This window comes from Thermobia domestica, chromosome 3 (genome assembly GCF_964235325.1).
Source record: "Thermobia domestica chromosome 3, izTheDome1.hap1.1, whole genome shotgun sequence".
In the NCBI taxonomy this organism is placed as follows: domain Eukaryota; kingdom Metazoa; phylum Arthropoda; class Insecta; order Zygentoma; family Lepismatidae; genus Thermobia; species Thermobia domestica.
The window spans coordinates 151,396,548-151,420,704 of NC_137456.1; the positions used below are offsets into that span (position 1 = coordinate 151,396,548).

Here is a 24,157-nt window from a genome sequence, read left to right on the forward strand (position 1 = left end):
AGGAGGAGGCGTAAATATATCCTGAAAATAGTTAGCGAAGGCGCAGGCCTTCTCGACATCTGTTTGAAGGGCATGACCATGTTCGACAATGTTGTAAGTAGTGCGAGCCTTAGTGCCAGTAAGTTGATGGAATTTCTGCCAATAAACGGAAGGTTTAGATGTTTCTGCAAGTCTATTGCACGTATGGGCCCAGCGTCGACGTTTATAGGCAGCTAGATAATTTCGTACCATTCTGTTCCACCGACGATGCTGACGCAGAGCTTCAGGATTTTGAGTGTGTAAGTAGTCTCGAAACGCCTGTCGAGATGCAGTAATAATGGAATGATATTGAGGTGGCACTGGAGGTTTATGAGGGTATATGCTTTTTAGGGGGATATTGGCCTCTGCTGCGCGTGTAATGATATTTGAAAGAGTATCGACGACGTGGAGAAGTTCAACGTCCGTGTTGGGAGGAGAAACTCCTCTTAGGGCGTGCTCGATATCGGATTGGTACGATTGCCAATTAGCTCTCTCATAATCATAATAGTGAATGGGCTCTCGAGAAATTTTTGGTGGTGCCGCACAAGGAACATCAAGAAGAATCGGTGCATGGTCGCTACCAAAAGGAGGCAGAATGCGTATGTTGGATACAGTAAGACTAGAAGATGCTATAACGATATCTGGTGACGTCTGACTAATTGGGCGTGTTGCAGAAGGAAGATCTAAGTTTTCTGCCGCAGTGGATTGATTAATAAAATCTATGAAGCGTTGTTTTTCACCCAGCGATCGACTATGGAGATTGATATCAGCCATGATCAGGTAGTGACGAAAGTTGTTGTCTATATACTGAAAAAAGTTGTGTGGTATCCCTTGACCGGGTCGTACATAAATAGTGCAGAATGTGATAATTCTATTGCGTAAGTAGATTGTAACAACATTATGTTCAGGAAGGTTCATGTGAGGAGGAAGCACATGTGTGCGGATGGGCAGATGGTTATAAGTGCCAATGGCAGTGCCGCCATGTGCTCGAGCTATATGCCGTGGACAGTCAAACCGAGTGAACTGATATCCGGAGAGTTTGAATTGATGAAGTGGGGTTAGAAAAGTTTCATTTAGAGCAAAAGCATGAACTTTTTCCTCACGGAGAAGCTGTTCAAGCATAAGCTTGTGGGTGTTGAGTGAGCGGATGTTTAAGAAGAAAAAGGTATACGCCATAATGTAATAGATCGAAGCCATATTAGACAGAGGTTTCAAGTGATGAGATATGGAAGTGGACTGTGTTCCCGGAATATGTGGCATGGAGCTGAAGATTGAAAAGAAGTTTTGCAGCAGCTGTAACTTGTGATAAAATGTGAGTGCGCAAGAAGGGATGAATATTTTGAAGAACAACTGTTGTGAAGCGCAGAAGATCTTCCACCGTGAGAGGTGTACGTAAAGAATTGTTCGGAAGAGTTGAGGAATCTATTGTACGAATGGGAACTGTAAGTTCTGGTTTTTCAGGTTGTGGTGCTGGTCTGGCGCGGCACTTGTAACTATAGGTTGGATGATCACCAGAACAGGTAAGGCAGTGTGGAGCTTGGTTGTGATTGCTGCAAGATGATGTGGAATGTGGTCCAGAACAATAGCCACACTTTGGAGTATTTGGACACTGAGATGTTGGGTGCTGGTTGTAGGTTTGACAGCGCTCACATCTGATGGGCAGAGGAGGAGGTGAGCGAGATGGTTCTACCCTGTAGCGGCGACGATAGATGTAAGCACCATGCTGTAACAGATCGTCTATTGTGTCCTTAGAATCTGTTAAAAGACGAATCATGTACGTTGGTCCGGTATTGTTTTTAATACGGAGGCACTTCTTAAAAGAGTATTCCTCAAGACGTAACTCTGCTTCTATTTCTTCCTCGGTGTATTCTGGCGGAACACCTCGAATTACAACTGAGAGCATTGGTGCTCGGCGTGGTGGAGGTTGCGTCTTTTTGGTACTACTAGACAGCGCTTGGAGCTTTGCATTTGGGCCGAATATCTCATAGGAAGCTTTATTGCGTAAAGTAGTGCCAAACTGGGGATCAATAGATTTTATGATTACCCCGTTTTTGGTCCGAACAATTTCTTGGATATTCGCCCGTGGAAGATATTTGACTATTTGAAGATAGATATGCTTTTCTGTTTTGAATCGGGTGTCAAATCCAGTAAGTAGGAAGTTATACAACTGAGAACGACCGGTGGAGTGTCTAGTATCTGTACCAGAAGTAGCAGCAGTATCAGACGCGGTGTTGGTGCCAGGATGTGAGGTGGATGGATCGGTATTAGGATGGACTATGTCCATAGCACCAGTATCCATCAATAGTGCTTCAGCCCATGTAGATGGAAGAGGTGAGCGAGAGCGATTACTGTCATTGTCTGAAGGATGACGTGCGCTTTGCGTGCGAGGACGTTTAGGCGAATTTGAAGGTGTAGAAGCTGCAGAGCCTCCTCGCGGAGGTTTGGGACCACTCCCCTTAGCCGGTTGCGAGTGCCCTCGGGGCATAGCAACCCTCACGCTCTTGTGTACAGCCGACTAGGTAAAGGTAATAGGTAGAAAGCACCCCGTTTGGATAGGTGCTTAGGTGGCCAAACACAGCAATACAGAAAGCTAGCAGCGTAGGCGTTGTCCTAGCTCAGGCCCGTCTACGTTACGTCGATTCTTTCTCGCTATGAAGGCAGGAAACCCGGACAAGTCGGAGGAGCAAGGTATTTACAAAAAACAGCTGTTTGACGTGTGGTACGTCACAGCTGATATGAAGATGATAAGAGTCGTTTTCATTATCAACATTAACTCATAAAATTGAAGATAAAAGTTCACAAGAATCTATAACTGATATGGGTTTAACCTAATTTCATTAACGGTAATCAGCTTACATTCATACTTGCATATGATTCTAATAAAGTACACTGTACTGTACAATCATGATTAGGTTCCCCAATATGCTGTACATGTATTTCATCGTGATTCTGATTTTGATACGAAGTGCCATCTCTTGACCTCCAATTACGTCTATCCATGCAGCTTGTTGTATTCCTGGAATTTCGCCATACATTCCGTTTATTTTTAAACCTGTTTTGATTATATGATCTAACATAAGGATTGCTACGATTAATTAGGTTAGGCGTATTCCCTACGTAACTTTGCCTATTTTGCTCGTTTTGATTGCTAGAATTTACTCAGCTTAGGTTGTGTTCCGTATCGTTCACACTTCTGATATTTAGATTCCGAACAGGTACAAAATGATCTGAATTGTTCTTATTTTTACCTACTCCTGCTTGTTGACTCAAAGCATGGTATTGGGTTTCATAGCATTGGACAAGCATTAATAAATGGTTGAAACTCATACACTGTGTAGAAAACAAGATCTGTTGTAACTTAAATGGGAGCAAATTTCGAATCGATGCTATTATTCTAGATTCCGATTGCAAGGGATTAACGACTTTTAATTCGTTGTATGTATTTACAACAAACTCAACAACAGATTTGTGCAAACGAGGATTGAAATGTTGATTTCTAATGGTGGCATCTCGATTTGCAAGCAAAAAGTCATTTTCATAATTCGCAATCAGCGCTGCTTTGAATTCCTCATAAGTATTGATGTGATCACGTACGGCTTTAAACCATAAAGAACATGGTGGGAGTAATACATGAGGGATTAATTTCATATATTGTGATCTATCTATACACATTATATTGCATTCGTCCTGAAATTTTTCTAGGAAAGAAGTAGCGTTTTCATTACATTTACCACTGAATTTACTCATAGCCCGTATTTCACTCATCTTAACACTTAATTTTACCTTCCTTTTATCATTCCGTGTACTTATTGGGTGACAATTCCTATCCATGACGTGGTGTGTTGTTGCACCATCCCTTTTCCGCCCATTTGTCCTCTTCGGATGAATTTCTTCCAAAATAATATCCTCATCAGACACAGGTGAAGGCGAAGTCATCTCTGGTGAGTGGGGAAAATCCAAGCGATCACTACCCATATTATTGTGGTATGTGTTGTCCTTAACCTGTAGCGTTCTAATTTCTTCCTGGAGAGTAGCTATCAATTGCGTATTTGCACGTATGTTGTTAGAATTATTGATGACCTGAATCTTTTGCTGTTGAACAGAAGATTCTATTACTTCTAAATCCTTTTTTACACCACTGATTTCTTGGCTCAGGTGATTGTGATTATCCTGGCATTCCTCAGATATTCCTTTTAACTTTTCCTCGAACTGCGAGGTGATATCGTTCATCGTCTGGATAATTAATTGTTTCGTTTCATCTGACTTCTGTTCCATTCGTCTGCTTAATTCCTCGTATTGCTTGTTGGATTCTTCGGACTTCTGCTCTATCGTCTGCTTCAATTCTTCGCATTGCTTGTTGGACTCTTCGGACTTCTGCTCTATCGTCTGCTTTAATTCGGTAGACATCTGAATCAATTGTCGCTGTAAGGCTAGCAAGATTCGGTCTTCTGATGTCATTCCTGGTGCTACACTATGTTCACAGCAAGTCCCGGGTGAGGTAAACCAAAATTTTTATAACGACTCACCAAGGGTAGTCGTTAACCTGGTTCGATCGTTGATATATATGAATCTCGAGTGGTAGCAATTGTTTGCATGTAAAAATATCTTTAATAATTATATATACTATTATTCTCACCTTTTCTATAAGAATTATAAAGTCGATGAACGGTACTAAATGGTTTATTAGTTGATCCACTTTATAATATATTTTCATTCAAACTGTCATGCACACAGACATGATGATTAGGTATCCATAAACAATTACATAGCAACTAATTACATAACACTCTCAATATCTCTTACAGATATTAAAAACATTCTTCTTTTGTTAATATTAAATTAACATTCTATTAAGTATAGTGCACATGTATGAGCACTTTCTGCCCAAGGTACAGGTAATTAATAATCTATCCAAAGTATTTCGTTATAGTAGCGACCAGAGCCATTTAATGTAGACATTATTGTTCTATCATTCGACAGGTGAGGCTAAGAAAAAGAAAACTCATGGAAATATCTGCCTTCTTTATCATAAATGAACCTGGTTTAAGTAAATGTTTTTGTCAACTTTTAGAATATTAACATTTGTATGGCATTCCGAATTATTCAATGATGCATCTAGGAAGTGATATATATAAGACCTATTGTACCTTATTATATTTTTAAATGTATTGACGCTATCCAGAGCAGACTAGGTATCATCCCTGCACTACAGCATCTCGTCCTTCATATGTTAATCTGTTGGAACAATAACAAACCTTACACTGGGTGAGTGAATCTCATTGAATGATAATTGTAAATTATTTTTACAAGCCATGCGCCTTCTCATGTTTGAGCGACAGAATCGATCATAATGGTAACTCAAATGTGTCAATACAATCGCCTTACCTGCTTCTATTCTCTCTAGCTCCTCGTGTGTTCCATCCAAAATTCCACTTCATCCCCTGTCTTTCTGACTTATCACTTTTGATATTCACGTTGCCCTCGAAACGTCCATGCTAATTTTGAATCAAGTACACAATGAATACACTCACTCATTTTCCTGCGTAACGTTGTTTAACGAACAGGTGCCAATATGTAATACAATATTGATGAGGAAAATGTTAAATACAGTTTAATGTCTTTCCGCGATTGTTGATAACATAAACGACTTCTCTGAAAGTAGGTACTTAAAGAAAAAATAGGTTCTAGTAGCATAAAAATTAGTGAAATGGTCACGCGGACAAAATTTAAAGCAACGTAGTTTATTTTATGCAAATGAACAAGTTTTCTCTTTTAATTCGCACCTTGTAATTTACTATTGAAAAATAATTCCTGTGGAAAACATGTTCGCAACTGGAGTGATACCTGTTTTTGCACACCTTTAAGTCAATGCATATCTTATGGGGCGTTTACACTTAGTCGATTTAGTCGCACGACTAAATCGACTCGCTGCATTTGCCACTAAATCGAAGCAACTAGGCCGAATCAGATTGATGGATGTGTTCAATTATTTCAACCACAGAAAATAGAACGTCTTTTAAGTCAGTTGCCAGTCGATTAGTCGCCTTCGATCAACAAGCGATTAAGTTGAAGTCCCGTTTACACGGTCGATTAAGTTGAAAGTGACGTCAATTCAACTGAATCGAACGCAAATCTACTAAGTGTAAACGCCCCATTAGGGGCAAATATAAGTCAGATCGCGAAGGACTCAACTGCTTTTGCATACGCACGTAAATGTTAGTCTGAAATGCCTGATATTACACAGTATGCTACCGTTCTTGCAATATGTGATAGAACTGAGTCGATTGTAAATAATTATAGAGAAAAACGGCTTAATCAGGCATAATCTTATTTTCCTCAATTCTGGACTTAACCGATTTTGCACCCACATGTGGATTCTCTACATGCACTTCAGGATTTCTCGAAGTTTCTCCAAGTTCACTCATATTGCTTGTTTCTAATATGCTTACAAGTTATTGGTTTTCTCCTTTATCCTTTACTTTGCATTCTTTCTTATTTTAGGGAGATGGTTTAGTATGCCACCCATTCTGTACTGAACATGACTTTACAAACTAACTTTGCTATTTTGCGCTTATCTCTTTTAACTTTATGATGATTATCTAACTGTAAATTTTGATTTTATTATTATTTATCTTCAGAATATCTTTAGTTGTAATCTTTTATTCAAACAACTATTTTTTATATTGAATTATGATAATAATTTACTACGATCTTTTGCATTCTAATGTGTAATTTTAGACAAGGTTGACTATAAAGCTTTAATTTTCATAGTTCTGTAAATGGTATATTATGAAATTGACTGTTTTTATTTTAATCTTGTTTTATAAATCAGGTTGAATCTTGTAATTTATATTTATTAACCTTCTGACGAGGGATTTCACCTCCTAATATGTATTCTATACTACAAATTTTCTGGTCTCTTTAAAATGAATGTATAACAGTTTCAACATACTGCTGTATTTTTGCCTATAAGCTGTTGACATCACTGAATAAAGTATATTATTATTATTACAGAGTCTCACGTCTGTGGAGATAAGTATATCCAATGCGCTTCAGGAGGTCAATGCATCAACAAATTATTTGTTTGTGATGGAATAAGACATTGTAGAGATGGTAGCGACGAGAATGCTAAATGTGGTAAGTAATCACACACACTAATTTATAATTTGAAAATAATACATGTAAACATGAAGGCGAATTGTGGTATTTGACTAAATTACAAGGTAAAAAAAAAAAAAACATAAATTTTTAGAAACTTCCGTTATGAGCTACATTCGATGCGTGATCTACGCAAAATCACTCATTCACTTCTTCAGTTTAACAGTTGGTAAAGAAAAGAACAAATAGTAGTTTAAATGAAGTATGTTCGTTCTGAATATTTCCATTAAACACTTCCTATATCCACCCAGTTATCAATGTTAATGTGCTTTATCTGACAATTGCTAATATAATTATACAGATTACTATTAATTAAATAAAAATGCCAAGAGTTTGAAATATGTAAGATATGTGGTGTAGGAACATACAGACGGTGGTATGTTAGGCAAACTCCATACTACATGAGAGATGTTGTTAGCGTATGATTATCTGGTGCGAGCACGACAAAAGTGTAAAGTGCATTGGATATGTTGTGAGGAACGGTGCCCATACTGATGACAGTCTACAAGAATCTATCAAACCATATCGGCAAAGGGTACCAGTGATCAGAAGAACATTCTTATTGATAAGTTTCATCGAACACTAAATCAGATTTTAACTCAAAACCTTAAGGTTAATCCGATGCAAGTGAAGAAGAAACTCAACAAACACTTCCACAGTATCGACTCCGCCGCGAGTATGGTGGTATGAATTCACGGAGCCAGGTTAGACGATCAATCCAATCATAAGGCACCCTCATGCTTTAGCACGAATCCAATAATGTGGCGAACAGGTAATATTGACTTCTGATGACAAGATGTGGTATGATTAGATGAATCATTATTCAGCTTAAGTCAAACTACAGACCGGGTTTACGTATGGCGGGCGCCAAAAACCAAATGCTCCGCAATGTATCTCCTCAACATGAAACTTGGTGACGACTCTGTGACACTATGGACCGCAATACTCTTATTTTCAATGATTCCTATTCTGACGCTTACTTGTCGCGACACTGCCCATAATAAACATTGTATGGCATCATAAACATCCCTTTTGGTCCAGATGTTGTTTCCAGGTAATAAGTCGAATACCATGATGATAATGCACCCACTGATACAGTTGGAACGGAAGTAGCGTGGTTATAGAACATCAAGATGAAATTATCCAAGCCTACCCAATTCAAAATCTATTGTCCGTTTCAAATACATGAATTTTGCGTAGATATGTGTCTCGTTCCTTTCTGACTGAACTGAGAGATGTAGTGTACGGCGTAATATTCCAATTGGTATCATTCATGAACTCTATGGCTTCATTTCACTTCACACCATAGCTGTTGTGAAGAAGTAATATAATCCATTGAACATTTTAGTTCTAGGTAAGGTAAACTTTTCAGTAATTTGGTAAGCAATTTCTAATGACTAGGATTTTGTTTTATTAACCGGCGAGACCTAAAATAAAGATTGAGATTTTGAAAGGATATAAGGAAAACCGTTCTCTCGTGAAGAAAGAGCCTTCTGTTTTTTGTTGTAAAATTAGCTGACGTCATTAATATATTATGATCATATACACAGTTTATTACTATCTTACATTTTATTTAAATATAATAAAATGTGACTGTTTGTGTATCAAACTGGGATGCCAAACCGCTTTGGGAAGACGCCAATAAATAGACCTAACCTAAAATCATTCTTGAATGCCTGAATACAGAATACTAACATGTAAAGCACAGATATCGAGAAAACGTGCGATATTCTACACTTTACGAATTAGTTTTCTGAATACTACATTTGTTACTATTTTATCTCAGGAATAAACTATACCAGAGCAGATGTTGTACTTCTGTTCCTTTAATGATGTTCCATAAAACGCTACGGAATATAGTCTCACACATTGGCAGATATTTAATGTTGTTATATAAGGTTGAGAATTTTCAGTCTTGTACTCGCATTATCATTTATGGAGTGTTTTTTCTTTGTTTCTGAAAGATGTCCCTGGTCGTGTATCAGAAAGTAAGCCCTCAAAGAGTTGTTTAATATCAAAGTACATAGTGACACTCATATTCTGATAATACTTAATTCTTTCTTGATACCAGACCCTTTCTTCATCCTTTCTCTCCATATTATACCTGCAGCTTAGGATTGTTTGCTCAAAGAATCAGAGCAGTAAATGACGAATAAATCATTTAATTTCTCTGAAACTGAATTAACTGAAGTTTCATATAAAATAAATTGCTTACTAAAACCATGCAAAAAATAACTTTTTGTTTGTGTTTTGCCACTGTGTGCAGAAAAGATTTAGCAACAACAATTATACAATTGAATATTTTACATTTAAACGAAGAAACAAGTATTAAATTTCAGTGTAAACTGTTTATGCGTTGGTTGCTTCTGGTATATATAATATATTCCTTTTATATAAGTATTAACAATCTTTGTACTTCTATTCTACTTTCAGATCAGTCGAACACAAGGATAAATGGATAGGAATATGATACATACATCCCAATTGTAAATGTGTCATAAAGAAAGCATTTGAAATGAACTGCAATTTATTAAATGCTGTAAATTAAATAGCAGATATTTTTAGTACCTTTTATATGAATAATACTTTTTTGTTACAATGGAATAACTTGGTGTTATTTTACCTTACAAAATAAAGCCTGAAAAGTACATTAACATACTTCTCTATGATTAGAGTCCCATTTTCTTACGCCAGTAAACATACAATGCATGGAAGATCTTAACTTAATTATCACCGTGAATAAATACATACTACTTTACATAGTCCTTAAGCAGAAAGATCTTTTAATCTTCTGATAACAATTTTTCACAGTTTTGGTGAGCACCTGAGGCACTATGTAGCAATCGTAAAACAAGAAAATAATTTTCCTTGTAGCGGGCATAGAGTTCATATTGTCTTGTTGGGAGGTAGACGCCATAATGGTTACACCAGCGCTGTTGTGTAAATGACATGATACGAAATTCTTTATCCATACTATTGTTATTTATGTCATCCTCTCCCTTTCCATGTATTAAATTTGAACATATTTTCCTTGAACCGCTTCAAACAGTGGATTCTTGTCTTGGTGAAGCGGAACGAAGAGTCATCTTTCCATCTGCATGTCCTTTTGCTACCCTCTCCTACGAGGATGGTGGAAGTCTGAATAGAGGATGATCAATTTGCAATTTCCTCTAAACTGAGCTAATAGGTTCAATGGGTTAGGATTGAATCAGAGAATAGTATGTCGGTAGTTCTATTTCGGAGATGAACCCTATAAGGGTTTAGTCTCCCTTCTTCTTTTGTCATTCACTATATCCCAGGAATTCCGATCCTAGGTGGAATGAGGCCCCTGATTTGTAGCTCAGAACTTTCGTCCGAGGCAAAATGTCACTTTTGGTAACACTTTGCAAACGAACTGCAGTGGGCGTGGTTTTCTCACGCTCTTCGAACAAAGAGAGTACGATGGTGTGTATCAAGGATGTTATAAAATAGAGGACTTGCCGATATGTATCCTTATCCTATTAAATTAATGAAACTAAAAAATAACCGAGCATCGGAAAGTCTGATTGCCTACTCTCTTTTTCGCCATCGTCTGATTGGCTACTTTTGTTTGCGCCATGATTGTTGGCTCAAAATATTGCAATCTTATTGGGCGGAGAGGGCAGAGTAGGGGTGGTGAAACTGTGACGTATGGCTTCAAGATTTTGTTGTAAGGGCAGATCCTCTATTTTATAAGATCCTTGGTGTGTACAGTGGAAAAATTAGTTCAAGTTATTTAATAACCATCGGTACGCATTTTAGTGTTTTGTGCAGTAAAACTTCGTTACATTAATGAAAAAACAATTATAAAATTAGAGAATACATGTATTAAGTCGTATTAACGATTTTCCTTTATTATATAAAATGAATAAGCATGTTTTGATACTGGCGGAAGAGTACAGACATTAGTGACTTGCCCGCGAAAGGAAGAGTATGTGGCAGCCGCCGCCATGGAAGAAGGATGTAGTTAAGTGCAGCCGAAATGAATCGAGCTAATAATACTTAAGTACTTGAAATCCATGTAAATATATATATTTTAATTTTGCTTAAAATGCTGTGAGACTATGTTTCGCCCAAAATTTCGAAGTGATAGTATCTAATTGGTGAATATAATGTTATATAAAACATACTTTTGTGGAACCATGCGGTCATGCTTATCCAGAAAAATGAAAGGTTGAAACATTCCATCACATCTTTAACCGAAATGTGCCTCAATACTAAAATAAACATTGGAAGCAAACTCTGAGCTTGGAAAGAAGATGCAGGAGTCTACTTGATAACCCCACCCCCAATCCTTAACTACGTGGAAAAGTGTGAAATTAAAATAAAAGTGCGTATCTAAATTAATTATTACTAGTGAATCTTATGCCGATACGTCGTTAAAGAGCTATTGTTACTATTACAATTACTCAATATTGGGCTGATCTAGTCAACTTGGGACGAATTGGATTACGGTATAATAGCAAGATAACAATATCACCTGGGCACTAGATGTAGTATAAAGTATACAAAGGAAATTCAGAGTTCTGTCATAAGAGATTACCAATGTCTTTAGATAGAATTGGATTTTAAGATTAGCGTTCTTTCCAGCAGTGGTATTATTTGAGATCTATATCTACAGTTAAAATGAGATCCGAATCATATAAACACCCATCGTAAATCGACCTGGGGTCTCCCCCAGCATAATTTCTTTCTCTTTTTCTTTCAGAAACGACAAGCATATCTCTTGGAAATTCTGCTCCGACAACACTCATTATAGATGTAACATTAAAAAAAAAATCTTCACAAAATTGTATGAACTAGTAAAAGTTTTGTTAAATCCGAGTTGTATGTTAGTTATCGTTTTAAAAAGAAATGACGGCAAAATGTGTTCTACGTGCTGTCTTTTGAGTTTATCTTCGTAAATATTAACGACAGGTGAAAGAGTCAAAGGAAAGAAATTTGAAGAACATCAAATTGTCTACAAAACTACTGTATATATTCCGATTTTTCGTACCTCAAATTCTTGAGAAGATATAAAATAATTTTAAAATAATTTATATTCAAAAAAAAAAAAACATAAATATGGACGAATATGTCTGTTACGGGAGCAGAGTTATCCACTTATAACTATTGATACCCATTTCCAAATCACTTTTTCTTTAACATCGTTCTTCAGTGAAAAAATAAAATTTGGGAGACAGAGCTTTTGGATCATATTTTTTAAATGTGTTTAAGTAGAGCTATTCGCTGGAAGAGTTCATTAATCGTCTGCCAGATCGCCAAGATTATGATCATCCGCCAATGGATCATTTGAACAGAAACAACTCATAGCCCTACCGCAGCAATGGGCACAGAAATTTGAGCTTCTGAATTCTGATTTCTTACATGCTCATCTTCCTACATGACCTTTTATGCAAGATGATTTCTTAACTCATTCCTTTTTATTATGAAATGTTCTTAGTGTGTGTAAGAAGCCTAATGAACCTGTTTTAATAACGGATGATTGTTGGGTATAAACCAGGTACGGAACAAACTACGGAGGCACTTTTTGCACACGTTTAATTTGTGAGACTATATGTTGATGGCTAGTTACTATTATTATTATATCATTAAAACTAACTTATTGTAGAATTATAACGTAACAAAATTAGTCTTTATTAAGGTATTGAACTTTCTCTATAATAGCTATTATTATTATCATCATTTTAAAGCCGTATATTGCTTTGCTTTAACTACAAAAGTAATAGCTAATACAAAGATATGTTCAGTTATATTTAACCGAATCTGAATGTGCCTCTTACCTATTAAATGTCATGTTTCAACCGCCGGTTGTATTCAATCAGTAGGTCACCTCTACTGACTACTACCTGGAATTGAAATTTCCATTGCAGGGGACTGCATTTCAGCTTGACCATGAATCTTGGACCCCACTACTCGTTTCAAGCTTTATACAGGCCGGGGACGGTTAGGACTCGACTATACGACAAGAGCCGCTTGAGGAGTCCGAAGGCACAATATTCAATCTGGCATCCGGTCTCTTGACAGGGGTGTCAGAGAATTCAAGTGATGTTTCCTCCATGCGGCTGTATACTAGGGATGGCCAGTACCGGTTCCTGGTGGAACCGGTTTTCTGCTCTTAACGAATCCGGTTTTTGAAGATCCGGTGCCAGAGCCGGTTTTTCGGATCCAGGTATGGAACCGGTTCCCAAGATCCGATTCTGGAACCAGGTTTTCGGATCCAGGTCCGGAAACGGTTTCGGAACTGGTTCTGACAAACGGATCTCCAAGAACCGGTTCCTCGCGGAACCGGAAATTTGTGGCCATCCCTACGCTAGACCCGAGCTGCTGGCAGGCTGTGAACAGTGTGCTAAATGAAATGGTTAAGAGACAGGCAGGCGCCTAGGCGGCAGACGTTTGTCTCATTTGGCTGAACATACAGGATTACTGGCAAACTCATTGGCTAAACACCCACTGGTGGACCAAAAACATTTTTCTGGGGGGTACAAGCAGGCCTGTCGGTAAGAGCACAAGCGCGTGGTCTTTTTTGCAGTGTTTTGAAGATGAACTTTGTGCCTAATTTACGGGTCTTTGGAGGCTTTCGGATCCAGACCTGGAACCGGTTCCTAAGATCCGGTTCTGGAACCGGGATTTCGGATCCAGACCTAGAACCAGTCCCGAAAACCGGGTCTCCAAGAACCGAGGATCCAGTTCCTCAGGAACCGGAACTTTGTGGCCATCTCTATTGTGTACCTTATCTTATCGTACTCTACCTTATCTTAGTGTAGTTCAACTTGGTAAAAGTCTTGTCTGTAAAATGCTGGATTTCATGCTGGTACATTTCAGTAAGAACATAAATCTAGTAGTATTATGCAGCATCAATTTTGACGTTTCGTCCCACCTGTCGGAGACGGAATTTGCCACTGAACGAGGAACCGGACACAATCATGAACTCTATTAGGAAATGGTTCTAGCTGCTTGCGTCGGTGTGATGGGCTCAGGACTTTGTGCCGCATTTTACACATTTCTAGATGCGCGACACCGTAAACGTAGCGTCGAAAAGAGCCATAATGAAACTTCTTCAGAATTAGTTGAGTTTTGGTGGTATCAGACTACACTCGAATACACTGCTCTAATGCGTAACTAACGAGATACAGTTGCTTGCTTCGTAGCAATCTCACGGTGATAGGTTGGGGCATGCGTGGTACAGCTGCACATGGAATTTGGCTCAATATAACTGAATCAACCATTGTATATGTATAATTATTGCTTAACGAAGGTAATTTTTAATTAAAGAGCCCATATTGAAAGTAAGATTGTAGTATTACTGTATATGCATAGGTTCTCCGAAGATGAAAAAAATGCGACATTGAAAAATTAACGTGTTTTAAGGCTTCTTATTCTACTTTACAATAACATAAAGGAGATTCAGTACCTTTAATTTGAAAATGTTTGATGACTATTGTGTTGAGTGTTAGTCTAATACACAAGGTCTCTTTCAGGATAAAAAAAAAATTATATAATTTTCTGAGATGTTATCGTACTTACTGACCAATAATGTTTACCGAGGCCTGTACGGTTCATTTTCCTACATTATAAATATATTTGTTTCAACTGAATTTACATGAAATAATTAGAAATGTGGTTCTGTATTTCAATATTCGTTTTTGTGGATTTTTAATATTTATCTTTTGCATATGTATCAATATTTGTGATGTGTTAATGTTACAGATTTTCAACCAGCTGAGTCACTGGAAAGTAAAGAAATTGTTGTGTATATGTGTCTCTGTATGTATGTATGTGTGTGTGTGTATGTTTGTGCCTACATAAAGTGAATTAAATATTAGGGGTGTATTCTTGGTGGAGAAAAAATACAAAATTTGATGGGTGGAAAGGTGGAAAAAATAGATCAAATATACTATAAATACTCTTTACTAACTGTTAAATGAACATCCAAAAAATTACATGGCTTGTAAGGTTTCTTTTAACACATTTTTGAGAACTTTGGCTTTAAATATTTATTAAAATAATTCAATAAAATTGAAAAGTTCAAAAATATATGAACACCACGTCTTTTCGATGTCTTGACATCTTAGTCCGTTACTCCATTGAGCAATAAAATAGAGAAGAATTGAACTTTACTACAGTCAACATTTCAATGTTGGCAAAGGTTAGATATTTTCGGTAGGGTGTCAGGAGTGTTTCGTATTGTGAAAATGAACGTTCCAATTCAACAGACACCAACGGAGCAAATTTTGTTTTTACAGCAAACTCAAGGTCCGTTACGTTATTTGGATCGTCCACTTCTAGGATACCAGAGTTTTTCGCCAAACTGCTTTCAAGTTTGTGTTTCGCTGGCTCCTGCAGATTCTGCTTTCCAGTTTGAAGAATGGTCCATTGTTCCTCTTTAGAAATCCCCAGTGCTTTCAGCTTCTCTTTGCACTCGTTAAGAATTTCGAAGCGGTGATCTTCATACAGTTCTTTAACACACTCTTCTTCAGCAGTAAGTTGTTTAACATTATACACACATTCAGCTTCAGACGGTTCAAGTTTCCCAACAAAGTCTTTGGTTTTATCAAAATGTTCACAGGAGGAAATCACAGCAGCAATCCAAATGTCCCATCTTGTGACTTGGATCAGGAGGGAGGAGTAGTTTCGTTGACTCCTTGTGCACTTGAACCTGGTAAGTACATTTTAGTAGACCTTTTTCATTGCAGCCACAAAACGATTAGCTTAACAGTATGTAGGACACAGAAATTCACATACACGATGCAATACGTATGCTATACATGTAACATGATTTAATTTGGTGTATAAGCATTTAAACGATCTGACATTCGATAGCATATATGATGCTTGATTTGTTAACACTAACCATATCTTGTCATATTTAATATCTTCGGCTATAAAAAAGTACAAGTATCGTTGAAAGCCTGCATTACACTTGCACCATTAACATTTTCATTAACCAATAACATCTAGATTGTACATTTTCAATAATATAGGCTTTACAGGTTCACCATTAATGGTACAGCAAGAATATTTAGTACATATCATTTCGTCGAGTCCATACTTTCATCCAAACTGAAACATAAAGGGTAATCCCCAAGAACTGACTTCACATGGCTAATTGTTACATTGTAAATAGAAGCACATAGCTTTTTCGAAGAGTACTTTCATCTGGGATTGACGGCTTAGTATATTTTTCCAGGAAGCACTTCAAAGCCGGTAATTCACATTATTCAAGGGAGTGCCGGCCTCTAAAAAAGCAGAAGTTAATCCGTAGAAAATTCGCACTGTTCACTTTGAGATCGGGCTGAAGATGGCAGGTTTTCAGAAATAAAACTTTGCCTTTGAATTGTCGAACTTTTTTCTTCTTAGCATGTTTTGCACTACCTATGTGACTAGTAATTAGCAATGATTGGTGATTTTCATCCACACTTATAACTGCATCGCACGGATTACATAGAATTATCTTACGATCTGTAACAATTCCTTCTTGTTCATGTCCCTCACCAATTGATTTCAACTTTACTGCCGATAATTTGGGCATTATCAAACTGAGAAAAGTACAAGAGCGACGACCAAGGAATCCCCCAATGAATTCACTCAGTATTGCAACAAAGTTGCCAGTTACATAGCAAAACTTCCTCCCAGTATTTCAAATATTTTCCATCTCATTAATAATAATAACACGAATAAACGAACATTTTTTTCTTCTGCACTTTTCCTTTCAACTTGAAGCAACAAATAATAAGAGACAACAGCATTGCCCACTTCCATCCAGTTGCCAGCAAGGAGAGAGAAAATAAACCAACAACAATTTGGGTAAGTTTAGCACTCATTCTGGAGTGACGCGGGTGCCTCCAGAAGCAGTGCCTGTAGCATAGATTGAATAACATAGTGTGAGACAAGCAGTGGCAGCACTGAGGTACTCACAAATTCAACGCTGCTCTTTTCGCCATGTTTGGCTGATTGGAGATATTAGACTAAGAATTTCCCTTAATTGTAGAGTATTTTCCTTTTATGATTCATCACGCCTATAAAATTTGTTATTTTTGGTGGAAAATTGCATATTTTGTGGTGATTGTTATTTTTGGTAGACTTTGGTGGAGGTGAAATTACAAATTGGAAATGCAAGGACTGTGTACCGACTTAAAATCGTTGCTTCAATAACCTCCAATACATTTTAATTTTTGGAGGAGCACGATAACTCCGGACTCTATTCATTCTCTGCGTTTTATGTATTGTTTATGTTTAGATCGCTTCACATCTCTAAGGACCTAGAGTTCGGTTTCCGGTTGGAACTTTCTTTATTTCAAAATTTACTATTTTATTCAAATTTTAGAACCTTTTATGTACACGTTGTTTACTGTATAAAGAGGATTTTTTTCATTTCAAGTAGAATTAAATTTCAATCACTTCTGATTTCGCTGAAGTGTTGCGGGCAGTGATTATATATATATTCTCTTGGGACCTTTAATCAAGTGCAGAAAAGCTCTTGTGCCTATTTATTACCATTTTATTTTTGTGCCAAAAAGTGATAAAACTGGATTTTGTTCATTTAAACCACTTTCGATTTGAAATATAGTTAACGCTAAAGATGGAACTTATTCTTCGGGCAGTGAATCACTTGCTAGAAATCGCATCTAAGGTATATCTTTCTGTTTTTGCTCTGTAGAAATCAATATTGAAATCAGAATATTAAATTTGAATCACTTCCGGATTTACTTGATTGTTGCGAATTGTCCCTTAAATCATTTCCAAAACTCCGCTTCTCGCTATCTGTTACCGTTTTTGCTCTACGGCAATAAGCACCAAAGCCGGAAATGGTTAATTTGAATTACGCTTGTTTGAATAGAGTGTTAACGGAGGAAATGGGTCATATTCTTGGGACGCCTGTAGTCGACTATAAAACCGTTCTTGATATATCTTACTATTTTTGCTCTGATGCCTGTCGACAAACGAAAGGACGGGCAAAACAGTTATCTAAGATTTCCGACACTGACGCGTTCGAAAGTTTGAAAGTATAAAAAGTGGGTAATTCCCCACATAGCACACGGATATCCACAGGACGTCCGAGACTGATCCGCGATGGACAATAGGACATCCCGGAATCATCAGAATTTGCTCCCGGGACATCCATAGGATCTCCGCGGAATATCCAGATGTCCGCTGATATCCCGGAAAACAGGATATTCAACGGGAACTCAAAGAGATGTCTACTGGTAAATCATGGGATAATGTGGTCCCAGGTACGCCTGGCGTGGGATTTCCCGTCCCATAAGGGACGTCCCGTGTACATCCAACGTGGATATCCTTTAGGATGTCCCATGCAGGACGTCCATGGAATGTCTACTTATTAACCCGATAATCCCTGGAACTAAAAGGGATAATTGGAGTCAAAATGGGACATCTTAGGAATATCGTGTGCTATGTGGATTGGGTTTTGGGGCATTGATCAAACGTCGGAAATGGCTGATCAAATATGATTAAAGAAGAATATAACGACTGACGTTTTGTCAAATGTTTAATCCGCTGGATGTGAGTGACTACCTCCCACCTTCGTCGGACTCATATCTAGGTAAGAAAAGTCAATGAAACATTGAAAATGTTTGATCAAATCTGATTAAACATTGATGTATCGTTTGGCAAAGTAATAATTGACATTAAGTAGAGGAGCTGACGTGATGGCTGATATGCACCAGTTACGTTAGTTCAGACTAAATTCTTTTGACGAAATACGACAAGAGACAGGTCACTTCCAAAAGAAAAAAAATGCTCTTCCTAGACAAGACACCTCCCTCATGACATTTTTCAGACGTGAATGTACCAAATTCTGTCTCGGCGGCAATACTAGATTCAACACTTCATCACATCGTACGTCTGATCTTCGTTTGTTGAGACTTATTTACAGTTTGTAGATTTTGATCCACCTTACTGACAGAAATATATGCCGGTTTTAATAAAGTGGCTGAAGAACATGTTACAGATAAAAAAAAAAAAATTGTACATGACGTACGTAAAATCGCATGGTACATTTGTAAATCCTGCAGTTTTTGGACTCAACGTACAGGAAACGTATAACTGAAAAACGCATGTTTTACAATACTTTCTGTATAAGTGTTCCATCTGTACGTACTTTCCGTATGAAACAATATAGGCGATCAGGATCTCACATACAAATGGACATATATAACATATAGCTGACGAAGGTAACATACATGTATGCATGTAATATAAGGAAGACTGTTAGATATCAGACATCCTGCAAGGGCATGATGTAACATCTAACGGCAGTGTCAATGTAGCATACGGATAACATATGCTGCGTACTGATTTCTGTAGTAAGCAAGAGGATTCCGTACATTTGTACAATATACCGCTGTACGGAGAACGTTTTTTTTTTCAGTAAAGTTCTACGAATAATTTGATCTCGATTGGCATCTAAATAAAAGATACAAAGTATTTATTTATTTAGATTTATTCAATTATTTCCAACGTTCTAACGTTTAAAAAAATTAATAGACAGATATATAGGCTGTCTTCAGAAAAGAGGTAAGTACACCTCAGCTATTTCCACTCCCGTTACGATAAATTCGTCAATTCTCAATGTCAATCCTTTGATCATTGTTTGATCAGATTGGTTAATGGTTTTCAGCGATTCATCGTTTGGTTTGATAGATATATACTCTCTCTTTTCTAACTTTTATATTTCTATTAGTAAAGTCGATTAAACATTGGGAATTATTGATCAAACCTGATGAAACGAAGATCAAACGATTAACACCGAGAAATTTCGAATCTGACGAGAAGAGGGGCTGGCGTGTACTTTGCTTCCCCTACTAACTGTAGCTTATGTTAATGTTAGCAGAGCTGATCAAACGTTGAAAATTGTTGGTCGTACCTAATCAAACGATGATCAAACGACTTGCATAATAAAGAGCCAAATATTGGTGTAGGGGGCTATCATCCCCCCTTTTCTAACCTCTGTAGGTTTGTTAGTAAGGTTGAACGATGATCAAACGTTGGAAATTATTGATCAAACCAGATCTAACGAAGATCAAACTATTGGCATCGAGAAATTTCAAATCTGACTTGAAGGGGGGCTAACTTCATGCTAGTCCCACTCTAAATATAGCTTATATTTATGTTAGTAAAACTGATCAAACATTAAAAGTTGTTGATCATACTTGATTAAACGAAGACCAAACGATTGTCATCGAGAAATTTCGATTCTGACGTGAAGATGGGGGGCTAGCGTGTAGTTAGCTCCCGTACAAAAATAGCTGATATAAGATATGTTAGTAAAGCTGATCAAACATCAGAAATTGTTGATCATTCCTGATCAGACGATAATCAAACGATTCACATGAAAATAATTTTAAATCCACCGTAACGGGGAACGTAAGTCACATTTTAATGTATAGTACTATAATAAAGAAATCAGAATATTTTTAAAAAGTGTTTATTAATAGGTATATCATCAGTAAAAAAAAAATAATAACTGTTGTATTTTACAACATTATTATTACATTTTAGTATAAAATTTCCCAAATTGTTTCCAAAAGTGCCCTTCGAATACCCTCTATATACAATGATAAAAATAACGTTAATCCATTAATTCTAGATGAGTTGAGACTCGTTCAAAGTGGTAGCATTTCCTGGGCCATAGAGAAACGTGTTACCTGAAAAAAAAGTTTTTTTTAAAATCTTACCATACATATTCTTCTAAAATAAGAACTTACAAATAACTACTAAATAAAATCATAAAGCTATTAGTCTTGTTCATTGTAGAAGCAAAAGACTTTTCTTTGAATCAAAAGAAACAATATATATATGAATCAAAAATTTTCTTGTATGTCTTATATCTGGTGAACTACTTATAGTGTAACCACCAAACCCAAACCATCACTTAAATTAGTATGATGTGCTTATTCCAAAGAAAATATGAAAACTCGATTTAGGGGCCGTTCAAAAATTTTGTTGACCCTGATCCATAAACGAACAATATATTTCAATTAATAATTTTCTTGTATGCCTTATATCTGGAGAATTACAAATAGTGTAGACAAACTCAAACTATCACTTAACTGAGGATAATGTGCTTATTCCGTAGAAAATACTAAAACTCAATTCAGCGGGCGTTCAAAAATTGTGTGGCCCCTGGTCCAGAAACTAATTATTGGCCAGAATTGCAATGTTTTGATGCATTTTTTGATCATTCCTAAAATTTTTGTTAATTCAATATTTTCACCATTATCATTCAATATTTCACCAATTTTAATTCCGGCTAACCCGAGTGATTGTTAATCTTGATTTTAAAAAAAATACTGAAACATATCTTTTTGAATCGGATGGAAGGTGGTTAAGTCAAATCCACATAATTGACTGGTTTGAAACCCCAAGCAGTGTGGAATGCAGAAACACGGCTCTCATGCAGGAATACGGCATACTGCCTTCCTTTCCTCTTTCCACACCAGCCATGAAATAACGCGATTTCAATATCAAAAAGTTTGACGTATGTTTGTTATGGAAACCTGAAGTTTCGATGCACATAATAAAGTACAAAACTACAACAAACTCTATATTTATGATACTTTGGCGTGAGATACCCGGGTTCGATTCCCTGCATTAGCTCATGTGGTTCCGATTCTACGTTAATCAGTATATCCCGTCTCATATAGCCTCGCTGCTGAAAGGGACGTTAAACTCAAAATCAACAACAATCAATATCATTTCCGTCCCACTAAGTCAAGAAAATTAGAATTAATCTCTCGTCAATACTTTTCACTACCCCTGCAAAAAATGATAATATACTTAAGACATTAATTTGTTGCAATGAAAGAATGATTCTAAACTTTTAATGAAAATTTTACAATGTATTCAGGCCTATACATTCTCTTTACGTGGGCTGCTATATATATTTCTGGCCTAGGCAACACTAAGTGTTGCCAGGTGCAATCTGACATTTCCATTGGAAAGTTTGACATTTTGTAGCATAAATGTACTCAGAACTTTTTGACTTACGACAATTTTTTTTTCTTTTACAGGTACTTGAAGAAATCAACTTGGCAAAAAAATGGAATTAACTCGTGAACATTTTCGTGCGATCATTTTTCACAACTTTCGACGTGGATTATCACGACAAGAGTGCATCGATGAACTTAAATCTTTGTATGGCGACGAAGCACCATCCTATAGCACTGTGAAAAACTGGTACAACGAATTCAATCGTGGCCGACGCTCGCTCAAAGACGAATTCCGTGAAGGTCGTCCAAAAACAGCCGTTGTGCCAGAAAACATCGATGCCGTACGTGAACTGATAATGCAAGACCGTCATGTGACTTACCGTGAGATAGAGGCATGCCTAGGCATTTCTTCCACCAGCATACATTCGATATTGCATGAACACCTGGCCGTAAAAAAGGTTTGTTCTCGTTGGATCCCGCACAATTTGACAATCGCTCAAAAGAAAGCTCGTGTGGATTGGTGTAAAGAAATGCTGAAAAAATACGATCGCGGTGCTTCAAAAGACGTTTATAAGATCGTCACAGGTGACGAATCATGGATCTATGCGTATGAGCCCGAAACAAAACAGCAATCGACCGTGTGGGTCTTCCAAGACGAGCCAAATCCAACGAAAGTTGTTCGTGGAAGAAGCACTTCGAAGCAAATGGTCGCCTGTTTCTTCGGCATAACTGGTCATGTGGCGACTGTTCCGCTTGAGCAACGTAGGACGGTCAATTCTGAGTGGTACACCACCATTTGTTTGCCTGAAGTCTTCGGAGAAATTCGAAAAATGAACAAGAGAAGACGAATCATTGTGCACCATGACAATGCGAGCTCTCACACATCGGCTCAAACCAGCGCATTTTTGACCGGCCAAAACGTCGAAGTGATGGGTCATCCGCCGTACAGCCCTGACTTGGCACCCAATGACTTCTTTTTATTCCCACACATCAAGAAAAAAATGCGTGGTCAACGATTTTCGTCGCCAGAAAATGCTGTTGAAGCATTCAAAAACCATGTTTTGGAGGTGTCTCAATCGGAGTGGAAAAAGTGCTTCGAAAATTGGTTTGAGCGCATGCAAAAGTGTATAAATCTTGATGGAGAATATTTTGAAAAACAATAAAACCATTTTCGTTGATAAATATTCGTATTTTCATTATTAGGCCAGAAATATATATAGCAGCCCTCGTATGCTAAATCGGTGGTCTACACATTCTTTTTATGACCACCTGGAAAAAATACTTCTAACACAGTTTCCCAATTCACAGAAATATCCATTGATTACAAATGGACAAATTACTGCAAATATTGATACTTATTAAACTTCTTGAAGAAAAAAAACGTTCTTCAAGTTTCATTTTTATACAGGTAACCAAGAAAGTTCTGTCGCTTTTTCACCCACCACCTACGAACATCAATATGTCACCTAAGATGTACCTGGATCATCAGAAATAGTTCCCATCAGCAACGAAGACCTTCTGCCAACGTTCTGGAAGGCCATGGAATCCATTGCGATAGAACTTGGTGGAGAGTGAAACGAAGAATATATCAAGTACATTTTGCACCTCTACTAGGGATTTGAACTTGCGTCTTCTAAGGTGATTATCCAAGGAATGGTACAGGTGATAATCGGAGGTGCAATATCCAGGGAGTATGGCGGGTGCAATAGTGTTTTCCAAGGCGTAGAATGGTGTCCCGGATCATCCTAGCCACAAGGGGCTTATCAGTGCCCTGTAACAGGAGGATCCCTTTGCGATTCAAAAGTGTTGATGACTTCTTCTTGAACTGGGCTCAACTGCTGACAGTACAGAGTTGCATTGATGCTCTAAGCAGCTGGTAGCAGTTCCCGATGCACGATGTAGCAAGCAGTTCACCAAACACACAGGACGACCTTCTTCTGGTGTAGTGCTGCTTTCGTCTGTTTTGGAACCGGTTCATGGGATGCTAACCAATGATGATGGAGCTTCGTACA

The 24,157-nt window shown here is 37.4% G+C and overlaps 2 protein-coding genes across 3 annotated transcripts in view; one reads left to right on the forward strand and one right to left on the reverse strand.

Annotated features, from left to right (window-relative positions):
- Positions 1 to 9,830, forward strand: part of LOC145680812 (uncharacterized) — a 90,326-nt gene extending 80,496 nt beyond the window's left edge. The window contains exons 9-10 of the mRNA XM_081751886.1: positions 7,033 to 7,155; positions 9,610 to 9,830. Coding sequence (XP_081608012.1) covers positions 7,033 to 7,155; positions 9,610 to 9,638 — 152 coding nt within the window. The 3' untranslated portion in view covers positions 9,639 to 9,830. The remainder of the gene's footprint in view (positions 1 to 7,032; positions 7,156 to 9,609) is intronic.
- Positions 9,831 to 20,625: 10,795 nt separating this feature from the next.
- LOC145680814 (uncharacterized) overlaps positions 20,626 to 24,157 on the reverse strand; it is a 106,473-nt gene continuing 102,941 nt past the window's right edge. For both annotated transcript variants that reach the window (XM_081751890.1, XM_081751891.1), the window contains exon 10: positions 20,626 to 20,861. In XM_081751890.1, the coding sequence (XP_081608016.1) occupies positions 20,800 to 20,861 (62 nt within the window). In that variant the 3' untranslated portion in view covers positions 20,626 to 20,799. The remainder of the gene's footprint in view (positions 20,862 to 24,157) is intronic.